Genomic DNA, 23,362 nt, shown 5'->3' on the forward strand with positions numbered 1-23,362 from the left:
TTACGATCCAACAGTGGTGGTAGACACAACCGAATCATATGTGCTGCTCTTCGAAAATCGAGCTTCCGGTGACGACGGCAATACCTCTTCACGTGAATGACGGATGCCATATCCGAAATAGATACTCATACCTGAAATTTGATTGCATTTTTTTTCTCTGATTATTTGATGCTGACATTTTGTCGGACGGTCTCAGCGAACAACAACGCGGGTGTTCTGTGTAATACAATAAATATCGATTCGATCAATACCTATTATCATCCAGAATGCGATTCGTAGCCATGTGATCGGGGCTAAGTGAAGCATCATAAGAGTATTGATTAGAAGACTAACAGCTGGTACAATAGGGACGAGTGGGACCTATAATAGAATCATCTTGGATTAATTGGTCCAGAATCAATTTGCAATAATATTTGTATCTTTTCCTAATTTTCACAAGTTCTGTAAATTCAACGAATTTAACGAATCCATTCATTGCTGCAACACTGCTGGGCTCGATCTTTACGCTCATGCGAGTGAAAATGGTGCGAATTTGGTCTCCAACCTTTCCTATCATGGATTACATGATATTCACTCATATTTCAGTTGTTTTTTTCTAGATTACATGGTTGCATTATATTTCACATGAAATAAAATGTCCACGGAGGAAATGTCCAAGGAATTAATCAAAAAGTTGGAATTTATAGCGAAAGGACGTTTATGCGTGTAATAAAACATAAATGATTCGCTTAATGCTCCCATACTTCTTTATGAGAGCGGCGTACTGTAGGATTAGTTTCTAGAAACCCACAATGTGGCTACCAATTTAATGGGACAGGAATTATTCACGGTGGGAAGTATGTATTGAAGCAATTTCATCAGATCCGTAGTCTCTTCCTACGCGTTCTCTCTACCCTCTCCACTTATCGATACAAATGTTCTAAAAAGGAAATATAATAAAGAAACAGGCTACAATTTATTCCTAAACGTCAGAAAATATGATACAATACAATAATACATTGAATTCTGTTAATATGCACTTAATTCTCATACTGGACTTTTCTTCTGCGGCTACAATCTGTCAAAATGTTTCCGTTTATAGTGCATCGCATAAGCGTTGAAACAAGCATGCCATGAATTTAACGAAATAGGGTTCAGAGAAAAAAGGGTTAGGGATATGGATTACACGTGTGAACGCCATCAGCTCAATTCCCTCTGAATGTTCTGAGAAAACAGCGTGGGAACGATTCTCATATACGAATTTTGCTACGAAGCACCTCATAACACACCTTACCATTGTACACGCGCCGATTCCCTCCGTTGTATATCTATTGATGTTAATTGAGTAGACTACTGGGGAAATCACATCGATTATCGCGCTACTCGTTCGTAGACGCGTTGCGTACACAAGGATGATGCGTTGTTAAGTGCTTCGTACGAAAATCCGTACAGTAAGGCTGTTTCCCACGCTGTTTTTTTTAGGACAATTAGGGGAAATTGAGTGTGATGGTATTGACACTCGTAATTTACACCCGTGATATTATCTTTTCGTGGAGAAATTCCAGCAAATTCCTCAATTTCGTGGTATGCTGATTTCAAATATTTGGATGTCGACCAGAATAACATTTAGAACGTCATGATATGTTTTTCAGACAAGTGATTTCCTATCAAATATCGAATATTGCACGACCAGTTTTCTCCATCATATAGTCAATCGAATAAAAATCACGGTCACACTATGATAGACTCGTTCTGCTTCCCCCCATTTCGTCTTCTTGCACTTTTATGGTTGTTTGGATTTAAAGAAGTGAAATGGAATGAACAAATGGGAACGGTAACATTAAATCTATAAACATTAGAAAAAAAAGTTAAGTGTGACTGTTAATGAAGAAGAAAAATTTAAAATTGCACGACACGAGGGTTTGATGTGCGTGCGTGGGTGTGTCCCATTAAATCTCCAGCATTCACACCTTCATCGTTCAACGATGTCAATGTCATTAATCAAATAAGGATCAGTGACATCTATCGTTTTTCTAAGGCCTTTAAACGTGAACGTCTTACAGATTAAATGAAGCCAATTCGATCTGCCGAATTTCGAGTTCAAACGAATAAACTGTCACCTGTTCAACAATTGGTTAAACAACGTTAAAACGTTGACGATTTATCGATAAACATGATCCTTTCACTTTAAAATCTCCCCTACTCAACGAGAAAGTGCACGTGTCGAAGCTACAGTAAGAAAAACGTTCAGCCGCAATCTCCAAGTCCTCTCTTCTTGAAAACTCGGCATTTGATAGTGTATTTATGTTTTCTTGTTGAGCTATAAGATTGCTCCACATGCAGTTCCTTAACATTATCCAGACACCAATACTTAAGGATACTGCGCAGTGCGTAGATCTCATTCGTCTTGGTGACAGTCTTTAAGAGCGCGGTGGTTTACCAACCCCGCTAGTTGGTGAAACTGGTCAGTTTGTTTTCCTTTTATGGCCTTGCGTGGTGCACTTGGAACAATATCGGGGGTTGGCGAGCAGAGAGGAGGAGTTTGATGGGATATGCATGGTATCAAAGACCTCGAACCATTTTCAGGCCTTTGAAAAAGACGAGTTTGTCGAAATGTCAGGCCAATAAAAAAAGTTTCACCTAAACCTCGTTGGCATAACAAGAAAACATAAATACACGTTCAGCTGAAATCATTTTCGGGAGAATTTCAGATAATAACGCCTTATTTTATTATAGAGATATTATATCGAGTTATTAATGTGATGTAGAGGTACAAAAAGTATTATATCCAGAAAATATACCCAAATATCACTAGAGTATGTTCAAAAATGGTCAAAAATTTTTTAATTTGCTGCAGAAGCTCTTAAAAACTCTTCAGAAAATATAACAGTTCGGCAACGTTGATCTCTTACGCTACAATCCACCACTTTTGCCGAGTTCTAAAGGAATATATACTCTAATATCCAGAAAAAAAACACGGAATGGAGGATTTAGCGTTCAAAATGATTTAATATTTCGTTTCCGAGCCATTCCTTCTGCTGAAGTAGATTCGTTTAGGCTTTTCTGAACTTATTCCTCAACTCGAGGACCTCTACGACTATGGAATGGTTCGAAATCAAAACTTTTTTGTTATGAAAAGGGTTTCCCCATGGTTAATTTAGTTTTTTTTTCTCGAAAGAAAATTCACATTTTACCTTGAACGCTAACTGAGTCGAATTTTGATGATGGCTCATTATAAACACCAGTGATATAACCGCCAGTGCACCAAAGAAACAAGCTGTTGCGATTCCTATCGTCGAATCGATATGTCCTAAATTAGCTTAGGAAGACGCATTAATTCCTGGTAAAAAGAGACCTTTTCCATGGCTTAAAAAGAATCACACCTGAACTAAAGCAAAGCCCAGCACCCACAAATCCGACCATCATCATTGCTACGCCGTAATGCACCGCGTGTCCAGGATCCAGTTTATCCAGAAATCCACCGCCCGGTATAGTGAACTTGAGTTTTCCGCCTAAATTCTAGCTAATTAAAATCCCCCAGAACTTGCGCACACGGACTCAACTGAACTGAACTTACCATTATCAAAAGAACCATCCTCTTGGTAACGAGCCGGTTGGTAGCGAAGTATAATTACACAAGCGGAGACGATTGAATATGCAAGTAGGGTGCCGATTGAAAGAAATTCGACAAGGGTTTCAATGTCGAACAACAAGGCGATAATTGCTGTCATCGAACCGAATACGAGAACAGCGTTTATCGGGACCTGGAATATGGCTTTTTTGTCTATTTTTTTTTCCTGAAATCCCCTTACTGTAATCAATTTTCTACCTGTGTTTTGCCGTTTACAACAGAAAGCGAGTTGAAGAGTAGACCATCCTCAGCCATTGCGAATACACAACGAGGCAAAGCGAACATACCGCCAACCTGAACGATCGTCAGCTATTAACGGGTCGGATTAGGGATCTTTTTTCCAAAATCAACTCCTGGACACGCTGGTTCTAAAATTTTTGGAAAGACTCCGAGATGCCTATACGTGGAAACGTTCATAGGCTGGAATGAATATTTCTTTCATATGTTATTGTTATTTTTCATTTATTATCATTTTGAACTATTTATTTTTTAGTATTAATATTTAAGTATGAATATTTTTAAAACCCGTACAGATAACAAAAAAAAACAAACCAGACTCGTCATCATTCCGCACAACGCTCCCACCGAAACAGCTAATTTTGCCGCTGTAGCTCCTTTCAGAGCAAAAGCATCCGAAAATGCGGCCGTAGGATGCACCTTAAAAATCCTCTTCGAAGAAAAAAAGAAAAAAAAAGAGAAAACGATCCTAAACCTTACCTGATAGTATGGAACCATAAGGGTGAGCGAAGCGGACATCATGATATACGCTAACGTTACTATTGTCATTGAAGCGAAAGTTGCGATAGGAATTGCTCGAGATGGATCTTAAAGAAATTATGGATGGAATATGATAAGCACCCTCTATTCTGAAGGCCGAATAAAAGACTTTAAACAAATTTGTTTGAACAAACTCAAAATAATATGAAAAAACAAAATCAAAATGCAAAGAAGTTGAGTCGAAATCGAGCTGTGGTCAAAAATTTTGCGCTATTCAGAGAGTGGTTATAATATTATTATTGTTTATTCATCATTTATTTATACCGTGTACTTCAGTCTGATATCAGAGGTAGAAAAAAATGGAAAATCCAACGAAATCCGAAGAAGAAATCCAAATTAAATACTTTAACCGTTCAAAATATGTACGTCAAAATACATTTCAAAAATGCAACAAAGAAAGAACCAATTTTTTCTTGTCCTTAAACCTGAGGATTATTTATATAGAAGGGAACAGAAAAATACTGTCGCTCACTGGTTGTTAGATGAAATTTTTTTTTCAAAAGAACATCAAATAAGCATAAAAAGGATGCTCAAAGCCGACAAGGCTTCAAAAAGTCGGGAAAAAAATTGAAAAAAGTTTCAAAATGGATTGATCGAGAAAGAATCACTCAGGCGAAGGTGCAGGCTTTATGTCGGATTGATTCCAGTACCTTTTGAACATTGGAACTAGTATAGAAAGATTCAAAGGTGGGATTTGTATAAGTAATGAAAAAGATTTCAAATTAGCGTAAGTGACAGACCTATATCCAAAAAGATTGATTTCAAAGAAAGGATGGATTAATCTGAAGCGGAAATTAGCGAATATATCGCCTAACGAGAAGAACACGAGGAATTTTCTTTTATAACTACGTACTAATTTCCCAACCATCATTTCAAGCGAATAATTTCATGTGCAGTGAGATTTGATTGGTTTTTCACCTTGTAGTAGAAAATTTATTAGAGGATATGTGAATCGCCGAAACCCATACAATTAAACGAAAAAATCATATTCAATCAAAACACAACCTTAATTGCGATCAATTAAAGTGGTGAAGGACAGTGCGGAAGAAAGTCTGAGTTCTCTCAGAGAAATAGGGATCTGAGAAAATTCCCGGGGGAATTTTTAGTGTGTAAAACAGAAAAATGAAATAAATTTTTGAACAAATATACACTTAAAATTATAGTAGTGAAGTAGGGGGTTCTCGATAGTATGGAAAGTATGAATAGTATGAAGAAAAAAAAAACACCTTTATAAAGAAATAAAGACGAGTTCCTATAAACAAAGCGCGCCATTCGAAGGATCAGGCGGGAATTCTATCTTAATATTGATTATCCTTGTTTTTTTTTTCTGATCTAGGCGCCAACATGGTGAATGCGAATAAATAAATAAATAAATAAATAACCATGACCACCACCTAGTTTTCTTTTGTCCTCGTGATACTTAATGCGAAAATATGACCGGCGGGAATCCGGTAGAGCGGCCCATTTTCCTTGAATTCTGACATTTTTCAGTTTTTATGCATAGTTTTATAGGTTTTTGTAACAAAGTATTTTCTAAGTTGACGTTTTTGTTCCACGCAAAATTATTTTCTAATCATCCCTGAAAAAATAAGTTTCTTTTTTCATTGTGTGGCTGTGCTATCATGATAACATAATTCTAGATACGATTCTCTCTGCGCTCCCTCACCGAGTCTTATCTGGACGACCGACACCTACGAAAGGTACGACTCGCTGTCGGAGCGCGTGCTCGGACCACACATCGTAGGAATCTCTGGCTCCTCTGCATTTAACCGAGAAAATCTTTCGCCTTTTACTAAAGATTTCCGTGCAAAGGTGCATTTTATGAGTATATGAGAATTTTTGGAATCCCCTCGAAAGAGCGGGATGCAGTTGTGGAAGAGATTTCAAGAAATCGTTGGTTATAGCGATGAAAGATGAATGAGCTCACTGCAATTATTTCACGATAAAGTTCTCCAGTGACTGAGTAGCCTTCTGTATCGTGCCGCAATGCCGTTGGAGTGATGGTCAAACGCGTTGAGAAAAATTATATAGCCAGTAGAAAAATGAGTGAAATCATTGGAAAGAAATTGACAGATATTATCTATTTTTTTTCATTTCTCCGACTAAGTTTGTTTTTTTTTCAACATGGATTTTCTGCCTACTAGAACGTTTAAGCGTTTTAGAAATGATAAAATGATGTTAAAGTAAGACAGCTTCAACCTTTCTTAGAGTTTAGCACTAATATTTCAGCATCGTAACTGAGTTACGGTAGTTTTTGCTTGTTTCAGCTAGCTTTGAAACCAATTTGAATCCGAACCAACTTTCTGTGATTTGCACCCCGCTCTTTCGAGGGGATTCCAAAAATTCTCATATACTCATAAAATGCACCTTTGCACGGAAATCTTTAGTAAAAGGCGAAAGATTTTCTCGGTTAAATGCAGAGGAGCCAGAGATACTTCACGGTTATTATTGGGAGGTGCACCTAAGCGGAGAGTCGTAGTTGTCACAGGTCGTGATTTGTTTCGTCGTCTCTTCAGGGGGTGTCTATATGGATTTTTTTTTGTTTTTTTTTCAACTATAGATTGCTAATTGGCGAGTTCTTGACGATTTTAACCGCATACAGACAAAAGTGAAGGGAAGAGGCAAAGTTATCTTTGAGGGTAAGTTCGAGGGCTAACCAGTTCCCATAAAAGTCGAACAGACATTGAAGAATACACTAATCAACTGTTCGCAATTTCTGTTAACGCTCTAAAACCAAAAGTGACCTCCTTGCTCCACACTCCTATTGAAACGCCGCTATAGCCTAAAAATCTATAGCTCGAAACATGGAGAGGAAGAAAAAAAAAGTCATCAAAACTCTCTGTACCTTGGATACTCTCTAGGAGACACCTTTGCGAGGAAGAAACCTGCGCGAAGTACGACTTGCCACCTGAGCGCCTGCTCATTCGGATAGATCCTGTATCTCTGGCTCCTCTGCATTTAACCGAGAAAATCTTTCGCCTTTTACTAAAGATTTCCGTGCAAAGGTGCATTTTATGAGTATTTACCAATTTTTGGAATCCCCTCGAAAGAGCGGGATACAATTCAGGAAATGTGAGGAATTTAGATCACAAGTTCGAGTCACGATTAGCTGAGGTAGACAGAAAACTTTTGTGATACAGATTCGAAATAGAAATTGTAGTGCGGTATTGAAAAACAAGGGATGGGGAGGGTGATGAGTATTTATAAGTTCTTTAAAATCATTGTTCTTCTCCAGACTCTTCTCCACAGTGGTATTCATGATGTAGGTTCATTTTTTATGTGTTGTCCGAAAATTGCTTGTATGTTCCGATAATAGTATTCAAAACTACGAAACATTTTTAAAAAATCTCATATTTTAATAACAATCAAAGATTTTTTATGAGTTTTGGAGGATACTTTGAAAATATTTACAAATTCCATCCTAGCACTGAAGATCGGTGAAAGCTGAATGGTGTGATCCTAATTTTTATGAGGGAAAACTAAATGAATCACCGAGTTACAGTTTCCCTTTCCATGGAATTCGTTACTTTTCACATTTGGATCTTATTAGCTCCCTTCTGGAAATCTCCTTCTGAAACGGAAAAAAAAGCAAAAAGGTTTTTTATGTGATATATCACTCAAATTTCAATATCCCTTACTGTTTTTTTTATTATTTATTTATTCATATTTATTTATTTACTATAAATATCGTGTATTTTTTCCCTATTTTATCGTGTATTTTTTTGAATTAACCCGGATGCTAGTGTTTTATTGACGAATGTGTTCCATTCCGTTCTCTACTAGCTTCACTATGTAACACTTTCACTCTATTTTATTTATTCATGGATTCTCACGTCATACTCTCACCCCTTTTCTTGAACTGCATCCCGCTCTTTCGAGGGGATTCCAAAAATTCTCACGTACTCATAATATGCACCTTTGCACGGAAATCTTTAGTAAAAGGCGAAAGATTTTCTCGGTTAAATGCAGAGGAGTCAGAGATGCATTCGACTTGGTTTTGGGAGGGATTTCATCCGGTGAGTCATACCCTCTGCTGGTCTGTCGGATCCATGCTATGTTGTCTTTTCGTAGAAAGGGTTAATTGAGACAATCATTGAGAATTAGTGAATATCGTATAAACCACACAGTTCAATTTATGAGTGCAAAATTAGCCTCAGAAAATGAGGATTAATTTAATTTTTTGACACCGTTTGTCGTATGACCCATGGTTAGGCATTGTAATACATCTTTACCATCGATTTTTCGTGAATCACTCGATTTGAAAATCCTCAGATAATCCCCGGATAAACTCGAACCGAACACAGATCGAATTTTACTTTTTCTTTGATTGTAAACCCTTCAAAATCTTTCCATTAGTGAAATATTCACAGAAATAACTAAATCAGGTATATTTTTTGATTTGAGAGGTTTGAGTTCTGCTGTGGGAGTTTGTTTAGTCGAAAGAAACTATGTATAGTAGTTAGGATATAGGATAGCATGTCAGAAGTGCAGCGCTGCAGATCCGGTTACCTCGTTAGCGCCACAAGTGCTATGGTCATTGAACGGCAATAGCAGCAGCGTAAGAAATAGGGAGACTCCCAGCACCTCTGGCATTGCCGGAAGGCTTTTCACCAAAATTACTCCTGTAAGAGGTCATGCGTTGAATATTCGTGTATTGTCTAGCAGAATAATGGTGAAGATGTGCGTTACGGAGGGTCTTCGATCTTCAGTGCTAAAATGTGAATTGTGTTTTTGAAGGACCCTCCAAAAGTCATAAAAAATCTTTGACTGCTCTAAAAATATGAGATTTAAAAAAAAAATTGTTTTGTAGTGTTGAATATTATTATCTGAAGATTCATGTAATTTCTGGATAGCACAATAAAAATGAACCTACACCATGAATACCATCGAGGAGAAGAAGTTTGCAGAGGAGCAATAATTTTGAACCACTTATAAATACTCATGAGACTCCGCCATCCTTTGTGTTCAATACCGCGCTAATATTTCTATTCCGAATCCGTATCACAAAAGTTTTCTGTCTACTTCTAACTAACAGTCTAGAGCTAACCGTGACTCGAACTTGTGCTCTAAACTCCTCTGATAAGAAATTCCTATCTTCTTCTGAATTGTATCCCGCTCTTTCGAGGGGATTCCAAAAATTAGTAAATACTCATAAAATGCACCTTTGCACGGAAATCTTTAGTAAAAGGCGAAAGATTTTCTCGGTTAAATGCAGAGGAGCCAGAGATACGGCAAGTACCTGAATGGACATGCGCCCAGGTTAGGAGTCGTACTCCGCGCAGGTTTCTTCCTCGCAGAGGTGTCTCCTAGAGAGTATCCAGGGTACAGAGAGTTTTAACAACTTTTTTTCTTCTTCTGCATGTTTCTGGCTATAGATAGCGATTTTTCAATATGAATTTGGAGCAGAGAATCCAATCTGATGGGATTGGATCGTGAACAGAAATTGCAACCACTCAATTACTGTATTCTTCAATATCTGTTCGACTTTTATGGGAAATGGTTAGCACTCGAGCACTTGCCCTCACAGACAACTTCGCCTCTTCCCATCAATTTTGGACTGGATGAATATCATATTTCACTCTTATATGGATCCCGTTTTAATAATCGAAACCTCGCCAATTAGCTATCTACAGCTGAAAAAAAAAACAAAAAATTCCATGTAGACACCCCTTGAAGAGACGAAGAAGCAAATCACAACCTGTAGCAACTACGACTCTCCGCTTAGGCGCACATCCCGACGATAACCACCAGGTATCTCTGGCTCCTCTGCATTTAACCGAGAAAATCTTTCGCCTTTTACTAAAGATTTCCGTGCAAAGGTGCATTTTATGAGTATTTGATAATTTTTGGAATCCCCTCGAAAGAGCGGAATACATTTGAGGGAAATATGAGCGTTTAAGGGTGGTTTGGTTCCAATTAATGCTTAGTGAATCTCTCAGAAACCACTGTAATGATAAATTATTTTTTCTTTTAGGATCTACTGTAATGATAAAGGAAAGAATGGAGCACAATTGTCAATAAGTCAATGGGACCCAGATGAAAAATAATCTATGTTTCTAGGCTACAAATCTGCTTCCAAATCAACACGCTCCATAAAATAAGGATCGAAAAGATTTACAGTAAAGGATATCGGAATTTGAACGACTTATAACACAAAACGCGTTCGCTTCTTTTTTCATTTTCTAGAGAAATCTATAAGATCCTTCTGGGGACAGTAATCCAAGAAAGGTAAAGTTACGCTTTAGTGATTTGGATTAAGTTTTACCTCCAGGAAAATAGGACCACACCATGTAGTGCACAGTGCTGAAAGGGTGTTTTATCGATTTTTTCCTAGGTCTTCCTTGAAGTGAAGGATGGAATTCGGGTTTTAGTACCGTCGAAAAGTCATGGAAATCTACGGTCGCCGTCAAATCATGAGATTTTTTTTTGAATATTAAACAATTTTGAGCATTAAAATCGGGACATACACGTCATTTTTGCGCAACAAAATTAAAAAGTACCACCATCAAACAAGAATGCCACTACGGAGAAGGAAAATAATTTTGGAGTACTTATAAATAATCACCATCTCTCCGTTCTATGGCTTCTTTTTTTAATACGGTACTACTGTTTCTAGTTCATATCCATATCGTAAAGGTTTCAACCAACTCTGCTAACTTTGACTCGAAATTCCGCCCTAAATTCCTTTGACAAGAATTTGAAAATTACTCCTGAACTGTATCCCGCTCTTTCGAGGGGATTCCAAAAATTCTCATATACTCATAAAATGCACCTTTGCACGGAAATCTTTAGTAAAAGGCGAAAGATTTTCTCGATTAAATGCAGAGGAGCCAGAGATACATTCATGTAACGGTCGCAAGGTGCGCCGACGCGGAGTGTCGTAGTCTTCGCAGGTTACGGTCTACTTAGTTGTCTCCTCACTGAGTGAGGGTATAGAGTTCTTGTATTTCTTTAATTATTCCCAGATCCGATGACCTTATATTTATTTATATTTAGATGGAAGAAGGAAGGTTATTTTCCATTTCCTCCAAAGTTGAATAGGAGAGGAACAGTTATATCCAGACGAAAATGTTAGAATTGCCAAAATTCGTTGAAAAACTCCCGAGTTGTCCAACGTCTTTGCTCGTAATTATTGAACAAAATTTATTAAAACTCCACTAAGAGTTTTCTGTTTTCCATTTTTACTGAAGCATTCCTGGATATCCTGATTTTGGTGAATTAGGTACAATGGAGAACAGAAAAATGTTTTTTACAACCTTTTGCACTCTGGACTACCTTCAAGGAGGCACCTTTGTAGAAAATAAACCTGCGATAGGTACGACTTCCAACCTGGGCGCATGTCCATTCAGGTACCGGCGGTATCTCTGGCTCCTCTGCATTTAACCGAGAAAATCTTTCGCCTTTTACTAAAGATTTCCGTGCAAAGGTGCATTTTATGAGTATTTGAGAATTTTTGGAATCCCCTCGAAAGAGCGGGATGCATTTTAGAAAAAAGATGGATTGTTGCCTTTGATGGGACTCCAGTCAGAGCCAGCTGAGCCACGTGCAAGCAGTTGGGAGGAGAGAAAAAATGTAGCGAAAGAGAAAGAAGAAAAAGAAGATGTAGCGCATGAAAAAAGAAGCGATCAATTGGTAAATAAGAAATATTTAGGTGAGCTTCTAATTTAATTTTTCTAAGATGCCATCTCAATCTTGCAGGTAATAGGGGTCTCTAAAAATCCTTTTAGTACTAACAGCACGATTCGACAAAATATTGGCCATCTTTGTTTCTAGTGCTTGTATCGTCTTAGGATTCCACTGATCGAAAGAAAATTATATTGAATGGAAGAAGATCTGTCGGAAATATTTTAAAGAAGAAAAAGAAATAAAAAACATAAAAAAAGAAATTAAAGAATTACATTCATTTTTTTAAAAATAATTTTTCTATGACTCTATGTCACTCTTCCTTTATCATTTGATCTACTACATCAAACACGATGACACGACAAAGAAGATAATTAACATATGGAAGCTTAACCTTGGAATACCTCCGATAAACTTCGTATTTTTTCGTTAATTCCTTTAGAAATGAATATATTCCGCACTTTCGGGAGGATTCCCAAATTTGTTAAAACTTATAAAATGCCCTTTCGCACGGAAATCTCTAGTAAACGGCGAAGTATTGCCTGGACTAAATTACTACGATTACTATTAATTAGTTAAAATAAAATTATAGATTATTTTCAAAATATATTTTAACGTCAGTTGTTCGCTTAATACATAATTATTTCTGGTTTTTTAGGTTATGCATTCGAATGAGCGAAAACCACTGGGACGTACTACCCGTCATACAAATTTGTTTTCAATATCGCTGTTTTCTCCGTATTTATTTTGAGAGATTTTTTTTGCTTTTTGCTAAAGTTTTGCCTACAATGTGGATCTTGTGTGTATACGCGATTTTCTGGAATCTTCTTGAAAGAACATAATACTGCAATTCTTCTGTACTGATGCATTCGAGAAAGATATGTGAAGCTCCCATGAAGCACTTAATGGGGTCGCTGCATCTCCAGAATGTAAAACACTAACACAAACACACATATTCGGATCGTATTAATTACGAAAGGCAAATAAGACGAGAAAATCCAGGCTATTCAGGAAAACAACCCGTCTCTCTTGTATTCACCATTTTGGGGGAGATTCAAAAAAATTCATGAATTTGAATTTTAGTTCGAAGATCCTGGCCCATCACAAGCAGATTAAACGTCGGACACATTATATTTCTTAGTATTAATATGTATATATTTTGTAATATATACTTTAATATAAAAGTTGACGGAGCCGAAAGAAAGCTGAGAAATAATTTTATTTAAAATAAGATGAATATGAAGGATACTGTAACTGAAAAATGTGCAGCTTGCTGTTCAGTCTACCAGTCTGATACGCGGATGAGAAGAACTTTATTTGCTCCACTTCTCAGGATTTCCAAAAAAAAGCGAAACGAAGTTGTCAGCGGTACGTCGCTCACATCCCAATGCCCTTAGTGTTTGTTTTTTGTGATCTCTGTTTTAGTAGGCTATATTAATTTGAGGTTTTTCGTACGGATCGTGTTTAAGTGATTCGAATGAAACTGTTTTGTTAGCGCGACTGTGCATCATTTCTTCTTCATCAGTTTCTATACGTAACTATTCTCCTTGATCGAGGAATTCTCAGGCAAAATGCATCCCGCTCTTTCGAGGGGATTCCAAAAATTCTCGTATACTCATAAAATGCACCTTTGCACGGAAATCTTTAGTAAAAGGCGAAAGATTTTCTCGATTAAATGCAGAGGAGCCAGAGATCCCGCGGGACCTCAAGCGGGGGTGCGGCCACATGGTGAGACGTACCCACCGCTGGTTCTCTTTCGACGAGATACTCTCGTACTGGAGGGCGACGAGAAAAAAAACGCAAGTGAGGGCAATCATCGCCTCCGTGTCAACACGATTTCTAAGTACATCAGTCGAAGCTCGGTTTTGCTCAAATTCTCCAGAACTGGGTTAATTTCTATCGTAATTTGGCTGCTCCAATTTGTTTCATAAATAATTAACGTAATTAATAATAAATTATTATTATTTTTGGAAATATATTCAAAGTGTAGCATCGAGCGCACGTTGATAAAAATTCTTCGATTCGATCTCAGTGAAAAGAATGGATATTTTACAAATTCCTTCTATAATTGCTAACCGATTCCTAAAAATTGAGAACTCGATGTCATACGTCATTTTTGGTGAAAATTTGCAACGAATCAATTAATTTGAGTTGAAGCTTCTGGAATTTTTAGCATAACTGCACTGGACTCATGATTAAATATAAATTCTTTAGAAAATTTGGTTGTTAAAATTTGTTAATTTGTTAAATGATGCTGGACTGGATTGTTAGATCGCACATCAATTACGGATATGATGAAGGTATTCGAGGTCATCACAATATTCTACATGGTCCTATTTTCTCCCGGCGATAGAACCTCGTCTCCGAGGGACCATTTTAAACTCGAAATTTAAGACTTTTTATCGAGAATATTCAAGTAAGTTCCAGAAAATCTGGTTTTATAAATGTAAACTCCTTTCAAGTGTCGCTTAAAACTCTGAAAATGTAACAAATTGCAACACGTGAACTCACTTTTTGCCTCCTCGCCAGCAGTTGCCAAACCATCGAATCCAATGTACGCAAAAAAGCATGACGCTGCTCCAGCAAGCATTCCATTTACTCCGTATGGGAAGAATCTGAAACTCTTAAATTATTATAGCCCTGAGCAAAATCCCAGTGGGTTCGTGTGGACGAGTTTCCATGTAAAATATCCATGAAGAAAATTTCTTCCGTTCTGCTTAGGCAAGCTGCTTAGGCAGAATTTCAGAGTGCGCTGAAGTTCCATTAGGATACGTTCCGGTGCGAAAAATAGGAAAAGAAAAGAAAAAAAAAAGTAGAAATAAAAATAGAAAAGTGGAACTTCAAAGTATATGAAGCATTTTCAGTGAAGCATGAACTTACTTTGACTTTCCCTCTTCATCAGTTCCCGTCCATAGTGAGAAATCCGCAAATGTAATGCCATAACCAACCACTATCACAATAACCTGAAAAATGGCCCATTCTTTTAATTTAATTTATTTTATTTTCTTATTCTCTTCTTCATGTTCCATTTCTTTCAGTTAAAATCTTCGAAAAAATCATTTTCACCGGATAGCTAAAATTCATCTTTTTATTTCACAATTTTCACAGGAGTTATCCTCTCTTTTACCTCTGAAGGTTGTTTTTTTATTTATACCAGTTGAGAGCGATAGCTTATTTCAAGAATCGGAATTAAAATTAATTAAAATTAAAAAAATAAAAATTAGTTAATTAATTAATCTAATTAAGGATAGAAAATTTTTGTTTACCAGTAAGAAAGTGTTTTGCATTTATTAAAGCTTCAACTAATAAATAACTTTGCCAAGTTAAAAAAAAACAAAGTAATCATGTACCCCCCCCCCCCTAAGCGAAGGTTTGTATTTAATGACGATTGATTTTCAGAAAATTCGTGGGGTTTTTTTTCAAATTTCATCCAGTAATGATTGATTCTTGAATTAAATCCGAGGAACTTACAGCCATATTCACAACAGTGAACATCGAATTGAAATTCGTGGATGCTTTCGATCCCATAGCAACAAAAATACCAACGATTACAATTAGAATGAATGCTACCAAATCAGGATAGTCACCGAAGAACGAAGAACTCTTAAACAGAAGAAAAAATCTAAAATAGCAAGAAAAAAAAGAAAATTAATCTCCAAAAAGTGTACCTGTAGTCGACCAACTCGCTCAATAGTAGTGTTTGATATGACATTACCCAACAACGAATCCAGATAGCCGGACCATGATCGGGCCACGGCTGGAATAAACATCGTGAAAAATTTTAGGTTTGTACAGAAAGTTTGCTTTGTTTACATAATCTGTTCCAAATGGCCAAATAGTAGACAAATCTCTAACGAAAAGGGCTAGATTTAAGATGCAACAAAAATGAAAAAAAAAAAAACAAAGAAAGGGAAGAACCCGAACAAAAAATTAAAAACTAAATAAAAACAAATAAAAGAAATAAACATGAAACAAAATGGGATGTACTCTAGAAAAAAATTACGACTAAACAGAGTACCTGCTGCTCCTAACATATGTTCGAGGACAATGTTCCACCCGATGATAAATGCCCACAGTTCACCAACGCTCACGTATGCGTAGGTGTAAGCGCTGCCAGCTTTCGGGAATCTGTAAGATTTGTTTATCTGCCCTAGTGTATTTATTTATTAATAACTATTTACTATTTACTAATAATGAATATGAACGATTTTATCGCGAAAAATTCACAAATTCAACTACGGATTTCTGTATTTCAGCTGAGCTCTGAGCAGTGAACTGAGTAATTTTTTCAAAAAAAAAAGAAAGATTTACTCACTTCCCCGTCTAGAGCTCACTTCGATACCCTTGGAGAGAAAAAAAACAATTTTCCAATAATTCCCACTAAAGCTTCTAAAGAATCAGTCCAAAGATTGGGTTGGAAAGAAATGAGCTATCTCCGGATACTATTCCCAGTATTCAACTAGTTATATGCACGCACTGACTTCATTATTAGTTATTAATTACTTTAATATCACTTATAACTTTAATTACATAATTATTTAAATATAATTATAATGTAATCTATGTAACTTCGATTGTTTCTAGTTTTGTAGTAATTTATTCACATTCACTTCAATCCCGAATTCACTTGTGCCAAAAAAAATTAGAAAGAAGGTTTTATAATTTTGTTTTAGGGCTTTTATAATATTTTTATAATTTTATGGATGATTCATGAGAAAAATCGGCGAAATTTTAAAATCTTGTATTTCCATGGTGAGGAAGAGTATCTAGTAACATTTTATGACTTATTATTTTCAATAAAATAATTAAATATATAAAATAATATGAAATAATTATTTTTACATCCTACCTGGCCCCAAATTCAGCATAACACAAAGCGGACAGTAATGAGGCGACACCGGCAAGCAGAAACGACAGCACTATCGACGGACCAGCAGTGTTTCGAACCACAGAACCTGAAACAAAGAATAGAAAAAAATAAACAACAACTGCAACAGTGTTGCAGAGGAAAACAGGAGAAAATTTTCAGAAATTCCCTTGTTTTCTCTCTGCCGATAGTTCCCTTCCTAAACGATCAAACCTCTTTTTTTCCACCGTGTAAATATTCCGTTAATGGTGTTTTTAGCATGAGTGACAGTCGGATGTTAATCTCATAAATCCCCGATCAATGCTCTTTGAGTAATGTTTACAACTTTTCAATAACATTGTATAAAATGTTATGTAGATACCAATATGCAAACCGAAATGTTTTCTGGTTTGGTTGAGCGAACGCTAAGTGGAGGGGAAAAATTATTTTCCTGAAATTTACGAGGTCAAATACCTGTGGCATGTGTTTTCGATGCGTAAAATTGTTTAAAAGAACTAACAGAAACTTCATCAGATAAAATTTATGACAGTATTCCGAAAAAAAACATCCGAGCGACAACTAATCTTCTCATTGATCCTGGCCCTTAAGTAGGTCCTTGGAATTATGACGGAAAAGCTACGGTATCATTTAGAAGCTCTATTAGTGGTAAGAATAGTTAAAGAAAATTATGACATCGGTTTTCGTCACTCTGCTACTCCAATAACAACCGAAAGGAAAGAATTTTTCATTTACTTCCAAAAATAGTTCAGACGTTAACGACATTTGATCATTTTACCGTATTATTTCCCTGCGACTGTTTTAAGTTGAGCACTGAAGCGAACGAGAAGCATTGCCGAGGGCTACTCGTCTTCGATTGAAGTTATTTGCGACATCTCTGGTTTCTTCGAATTAAGTTCTTTATTTTATTATTTATTATTCTTAATATTATTTATTTATTTATTCATTTATTATCTTCTATTATTTATTTTATTATTTGTTATTCTTGATATTTTACTTTTTAAAAACAAATTTATCAAATCATCAAAACAAATTTTTTTTTATTTTTCGCCTTTCACAAAAGAATTCGGAAAAATGTTGAGAGGATAAATTAAGATTTTATGAGTAATTGTGAATTCTCGGAGTCCTATGGAAAGAGAGTAATATGGATGCTCTCCTGCTTTGTTGCGTTCGGGAAAAGTACTGTGGTCGTGGTAAGCTTGGATAACCCCCTTCGAGGATCTGAGATGGGACTACGAGTACGAAATTTTTCGTCAAATCAGATGTACTGAAGTCTTAGCTGGGTAGTGTCCCGACTTTAGTCGAAAATTTATGTTCATTGTCGTATTTTTTAATATATGTACAATATATTTATTTATATATCTGTAAAGATCTTGTGGAGCCCTTAAAGTAACCACAGCATCTTTACAATGTAAAAAAAAGCCCGGATCGGATCTTGTTGGCTTCAGGAAGGCAGTTAATACTCGAAAATCCTAGGAACTCAGGAATAAAATTATTTTACCTTGTATTCAACTCTAAACTGCATCCCGCTCTTTCGAGGGGATTCCAAAAATTCCTATATACTCATAAAATGCACCTTTGCACGGAAATCTTTAGTAAAAGGCGAAAGATTTTCTCGGTTAAATGCAGAGGAGCCAGAGATAGCGCAAGTACCTGAATGGGCATGCGCCCAGGTTGGAAGTCGTACCTATCGCAGGTTAATTTTCCGCGAAAACGCCTCTTTGAGGGTGGTCCAGGGTGAAAAGAATGGGAACAAATACAAATTTGCTTACCAATGACCCCAATTGAGCTAATCCTGGGCTACAGATTAATAGTTAGAGGTGTTTTAGTAGCACCAAGTAAAACAAAGTAAAAATAAAAGCACAAAAATGTTAGCTGGGTTTAAATATTGCGAACAATAATTGCAAACTAATCAATAAAAAAATTTAGCTTTTGTTTGACTTTTGGAATAAGTTATCAGGTCTAAAATTTTACAAAATTAAATTACTTTAAAAAAAACACCTTTATTTCTTCTGGCCTCACGGCTGAGAAACTTCGGAACACCCGTAGTACATTGGAATCCAGAAAAAACAACGATGTGGAGGCATAATTATAAATGAAGAACCCAGTTTACGCGCTCGTTGAGGAGATTGCGTAGCAAGGTGTAAAATAAAATAATAACAAAATAATAAAAAAAATAAATTAAAAACAATAAAAAACAAAAGGATGCTTTTTTCACCATCCTTTCCACTCTCGACTACCTTCAAGGAGGCACCTTTGCAGAAACTAAACCTGCGATAGGTACGACTTCCAACCTGGGCGCATGCCCATACAGGTACCAGCAGTATCTCTGGCTCCTCTGCATTTAACCGAGAAAATCTTTCGCCTTTTACTAAAGATTTCCGTGCAAAGGTGCATTTTATGAGTATTTGGGAATTTTTGGAATCCCCTCGAAAGAGCGGGATGCAAGTGGTGTCTTGTTTGGAAATAAGCAATTGACGAAGAAAATGAAAGTGATTTAGCGAAAACTCTTTGGTGAGGATTGCAAGTTCCATTTCGACAAAGCTTTCAGTGTAAATTGATGGAAATTTATGAAGTGTTTAGCTGGATGCCGCTACTGTCAAAAAATTGTGTGTCCGGTTTTTGGAGGTTTTTGGAGGAGTGTGAGGTTTTTGAAGGATTCACAATGTTTTATATTTTTCCAAGCATTTTTTATGCGAAGAGGAGTTAGAGAAGAAAGTACTCAGAGCAAAAAAAAAGGACGGCTATTTTTTTCAAAACTATCAGCAGTCATTTTCGATTTAAAAAAAAAGTCACTTATTTATGACATCTACTAAGAAGTAGAAAATTGATCAATTGCAAGTCGATTGAGTTGTCTACGTTTACGTATGAATGGTTTAATTTAAATGGTCCTTTCGTAGTTGATATTGGGAAAATCAGTTGTTTTTCAGGATGTATGTCGTTTTAGACTGGTCCCGATAACTGCAGCAGCCGAACAAAAGCGAATCCATTAAGAGGATAGAAAACTACCAGCAAAAATGAATGGGATCAAACCACAGGATCTGAGATTTTCAGAGACAAAACAACCAGGAAGACAAAGTTAGAAAATGCGGTTAGAGATGCTAAGAATATGAAAATTACAATGAAAATTTGATTTGAAATGGTCATTTCTTTCGGAAAACGTTCTGGAAAGGTAGTCCTTAAGTTAAGTGCTCACTTTTTTTGCTTACATAGTTTTTTATTGCTACAGATAAAAAGTAGAATAGCTTAGAACGTTTTAAACTATAAGAGAAGGGATTTTTTTTAGCGTATTTCTGGAAAATATTAATGCACAAAAATAACTACAGGCGGATTTCTCTGGTGAAAACCGAAAGCAAACGCAAAAATTTTTTGCAAAAAATACAAAAGTGATTGCAGAAAGTGTTTTCTTTATTTCCCAAAATTTTTTCTTTCTTTCTAATTTATTCCTCGGCACATACCTGTGAGTACATAAATCCCGGCTCCGATCATATGTCCTACACCAAGCAATGTGATGTCGGTGGTGGTAAGACATCGTCTTAATTGCGTCTCTAAACTACCGTGTGGTATGTGCTTACGACGGAACGCTTTTTCTCGAAGTGACGACAGCCTCATTTTAACGCATCTGAAAATGAGGGAAATGTAAAAATTTCATCCACAAGAGTGAATTCCACGAAGAGTGAAGAATGAAGATGCCACAGCTCGATGAAATTCCAGTGAGTTGAAAATGAATAAAAAACGATATGGAAGGAAAAGGAAGAGGAGATGAGTGAATAGGGGAGAGAGAGAAAAAAAAGGAAAAAGAAGATATGAATAAAAATCTAGAATTAAGAACGCAAAACGAAAATATGCCCGGTGATTGACAAATGTGTTTTTTTTTTCAGATTTTTAGCACATTTTGTTCTATGTGTGTCAGCATAGGGAAAAAAAAACTAGAAGAACTGAAAAAGAAGGATAGGAGTATCTTCGAGAGAAGAGGAGAGAGGAAGCAAGAGAAAGAGGAAGAACGAATGAATGAATGAATGAATGTGTGAATGAATGAATGAATGAATGAATGAATGAATGAATGAATGAATGAATGAATGAATGAATGAACGAGCGAATGTTGAGAATGACATATCGCACACCGAAATGATTTAAAATGATTGTTTTTTTCAAGTACAAAAGAAAGTCTAACCCAAAGGTATGAATAAGTTACAGAAACGCCAATTCACATCCTGAAATATTTCCAGGTTGATTATGAGGCGCTCCAAGTCCATTACCACTGTTGTTAACTGCCATAATATCAGAAGAAAAACGTTAGGAGGAAGGATTGAAATGGTTGAACAATAAAATCTGGTTCACATTCAAGCAGAAGAAAATTCATTGCCTTCGGTCTATTCATCGAAAAATAACGGTAGGGAAATTCGATGTGGAGCAAGTCAGTAAATTTAACTTCTACGATTTCCGACAGTCAGTTTGAATAGCAAGGTCTCGTCGTCCGCGGCGAAAAAGACTGGAAACGGAACTGATACGAACTGGTTACGTACATACCTACGTACAGACAGACAACGAATCATCAACACAAGAACATGATGAGGAACAGTTTTTACTAGGACCGGCTTCTGAAGGGGCGGGGAGGGGAGGAGTCGTTAGGTGGGGGGAAACGATGCGGAGCGATGACGGAGAAGTTTTGGGAGACGTTACGGAAGAAGAAATGAAATGAAAACGAAAACGTTCGCCAAACTATAGACACTTCCTTCCCATAACTGTCTCGTCAACAAAAAAAAAACTCGTTTTCAATTAATACCCCCGCAAAAATTTAATTATGTTTTTGTATTCAGTGAGTAGGTAATCCAGAAAAAAAAATTTCAAATTCATACAATAAATTGTACTGTTTTGGGCATTGTTATGTTAACTCCTTGAGAGGCCTGGAGATATTTTCATGAATATTTCTAATCAAAAAAGAATAAACTATGTTTCACAAGTTTAAAATTCGATTTTAATAAAATGGTAGATTCCGCTTGACTGAGGAGGAATGATTCTTAATTGAATTTCAAATTGGAAAATGTGGACGTTTTTCTAATGTAAAAAGCATTAATGCCACATTTTCCTTTTTAAATTATGGTTAAGATAGAAACGAAAAAAAAAACGAATAAAATCTGCTAAATTGTCCCAACCATGGACCAAATGAACTCTTCTAAGACAATATCTAATCAATAAAACCATGGAAAATCGGTTTTTTTCAATGAAGTGATTGATTTTCAAAGTAGATAAACATGATGTTATGAGAGAAATGTCAAGGACATGATATGAATAAAAAGAAAAAAAGAAAAGAGAAAGATATGAGTTCTAAAGCGTAGGTAGCCCATGGTAGAGTCTCGATAGTGTGAAGACTGAGAGGAAAACAGGCCACTTGGTAAAAAAAAAACGAAATAATAAAAAATAAAATAATAATAATAAACAAAATATTAAATAATAAAAAGGGTAAAAAAAGATAAAAAAAGAGATGAAAAATTACAAAAACTGTCCAAAACAAAGTAGAACTCAAAGCATGTGACCAATAGATTTTTTTGAATCAACATTCAAAATTTATGATGAATTATTAGTTATTATTAGTTATTCTTTCAATACATGGAAGATCTAAGTAATAACTAAATAGCAGAATAAAGATTAAGTCATGAACAATTTTTTGCAAGATAGAAAACGCATATGCAAATAAAAAGTGTTTTCTGAAGCGTGGGAGAGCGTTTCTCGTTCTGTAAGAGTTTAATATTCTGGTTTTTTTGAATTTTATTGATTTATGGTTTTCGAATCTTTTAAGTAGTGTTTTGAACACATGAAACCCATAGATGGAGCAGGAAAAACTTGGAAAGGAACAAAAAAGATGAAAAATCATTTAAAAAATTAACATAGACCGTGGGAAAACTTGAAAAATGGGAAGAAGTTGTAATGAGCGATGAGAAGAGGAACAATGGAAATTTTGTCAAACAATATATTTCTTTGTTAACAGAAAAAAAAAGAGATATGAATTTTTGCTTAACCTACGAGAATTGATCGACATCCGTGTGCTTATATTATGAGGTCAAAATTCCCGTTTTTGGAGCGTAAGGATATGTAAATTGTGGGATTTCTGGACATAGCTCCTTCTCGTTTTCGTTTTTTTTCTCGCGTATTTTTTTAAACTGCTGATATCCTAGTTATTCCGACCTTACGGATACGGTATTTACATTATACATTCACCTCATGTTATTTCATCTTCGTAAAAATCTCGTTTGATTTTATCGAGCATCATTTTTCACGCTTACGACGGGGGAAACCTAGCACAACAACCATTTATTTTTACTGTAATTCCTCTTCAGGTGGTAGAGGCGAAAGATGCGTGGCTGACGTATGTAGAAATATAATCCACAGCAAAATAATCCCGTGCAATCGCTTTAAAGTTAGAAGAAAGAAGAAGTTCGTCCACTTCAAAGAGGAAAATTTCTTCGAATTAGTTCGATTAAATCGCC

General features: G+C 36.0%; 1 protein-coding gene across 2 annotated transcripts; it reads right to left on the reverse strand.

Moving 5' to 3' along the window:
- RB195_016603 (uncharacterized protein) lies at positions 1 to 21,430 on the reverse strand (the record flags this gene model as incomplete). Of its 2 annotated transcripts, XM_064183207.1 has the most annotated exons (16): positions 1 to 131; positions 252 to 360; positions 3,174 to 3,289; positions 3,363 to 3,491; positions 3,557 to 3,743; positions 3,809 to 3,904; positions 4,163 to 4,267; positions 4,328 to 4,434; positions 14,522 to 14,625; positions 14,891 to 14,973; positions 15,482 to 15,613; positions 15,679 to 15,767; positions 16,029 to 16,138; positions 16,860 to 16,965; positions 20,333 to 20,496; positions 21,405 to 21,430. In XM_064183207.1, the coding sequence occupies 16 exons, from the start codon at positions 21,428 to 21,430 to the stop codon at positions 1 to 3; spliced, it is 1,794 nt and encodes a 597-aa protein (XP_064039088.1). The 2 variants fall into 2 exon arrangements, with proteins under 2 accessions (XP_064039088.1, XP_064039089.1); XM_064183208.1 differs by lacking the exon at positions 21,405 to 21,430 and having other exon boundaries at positions 20,333 to 20,486.
- Positions 21,431 to 23,362: the final 1,932 nt, after the last annotated feature.

This window comes from Necator americanus, chromosome II (genome assembly GCF_031761385.1).
Source record: "Necator americanus strain Aroian chromosome II, whole genome shotgun sequence".
NCBI classification, from domain to species: Eukaryota; Metazoa; Nematoda; class Chromadorea; order Rhabditida; family Ancylostomatidae; genus Necator; species Necator americanus.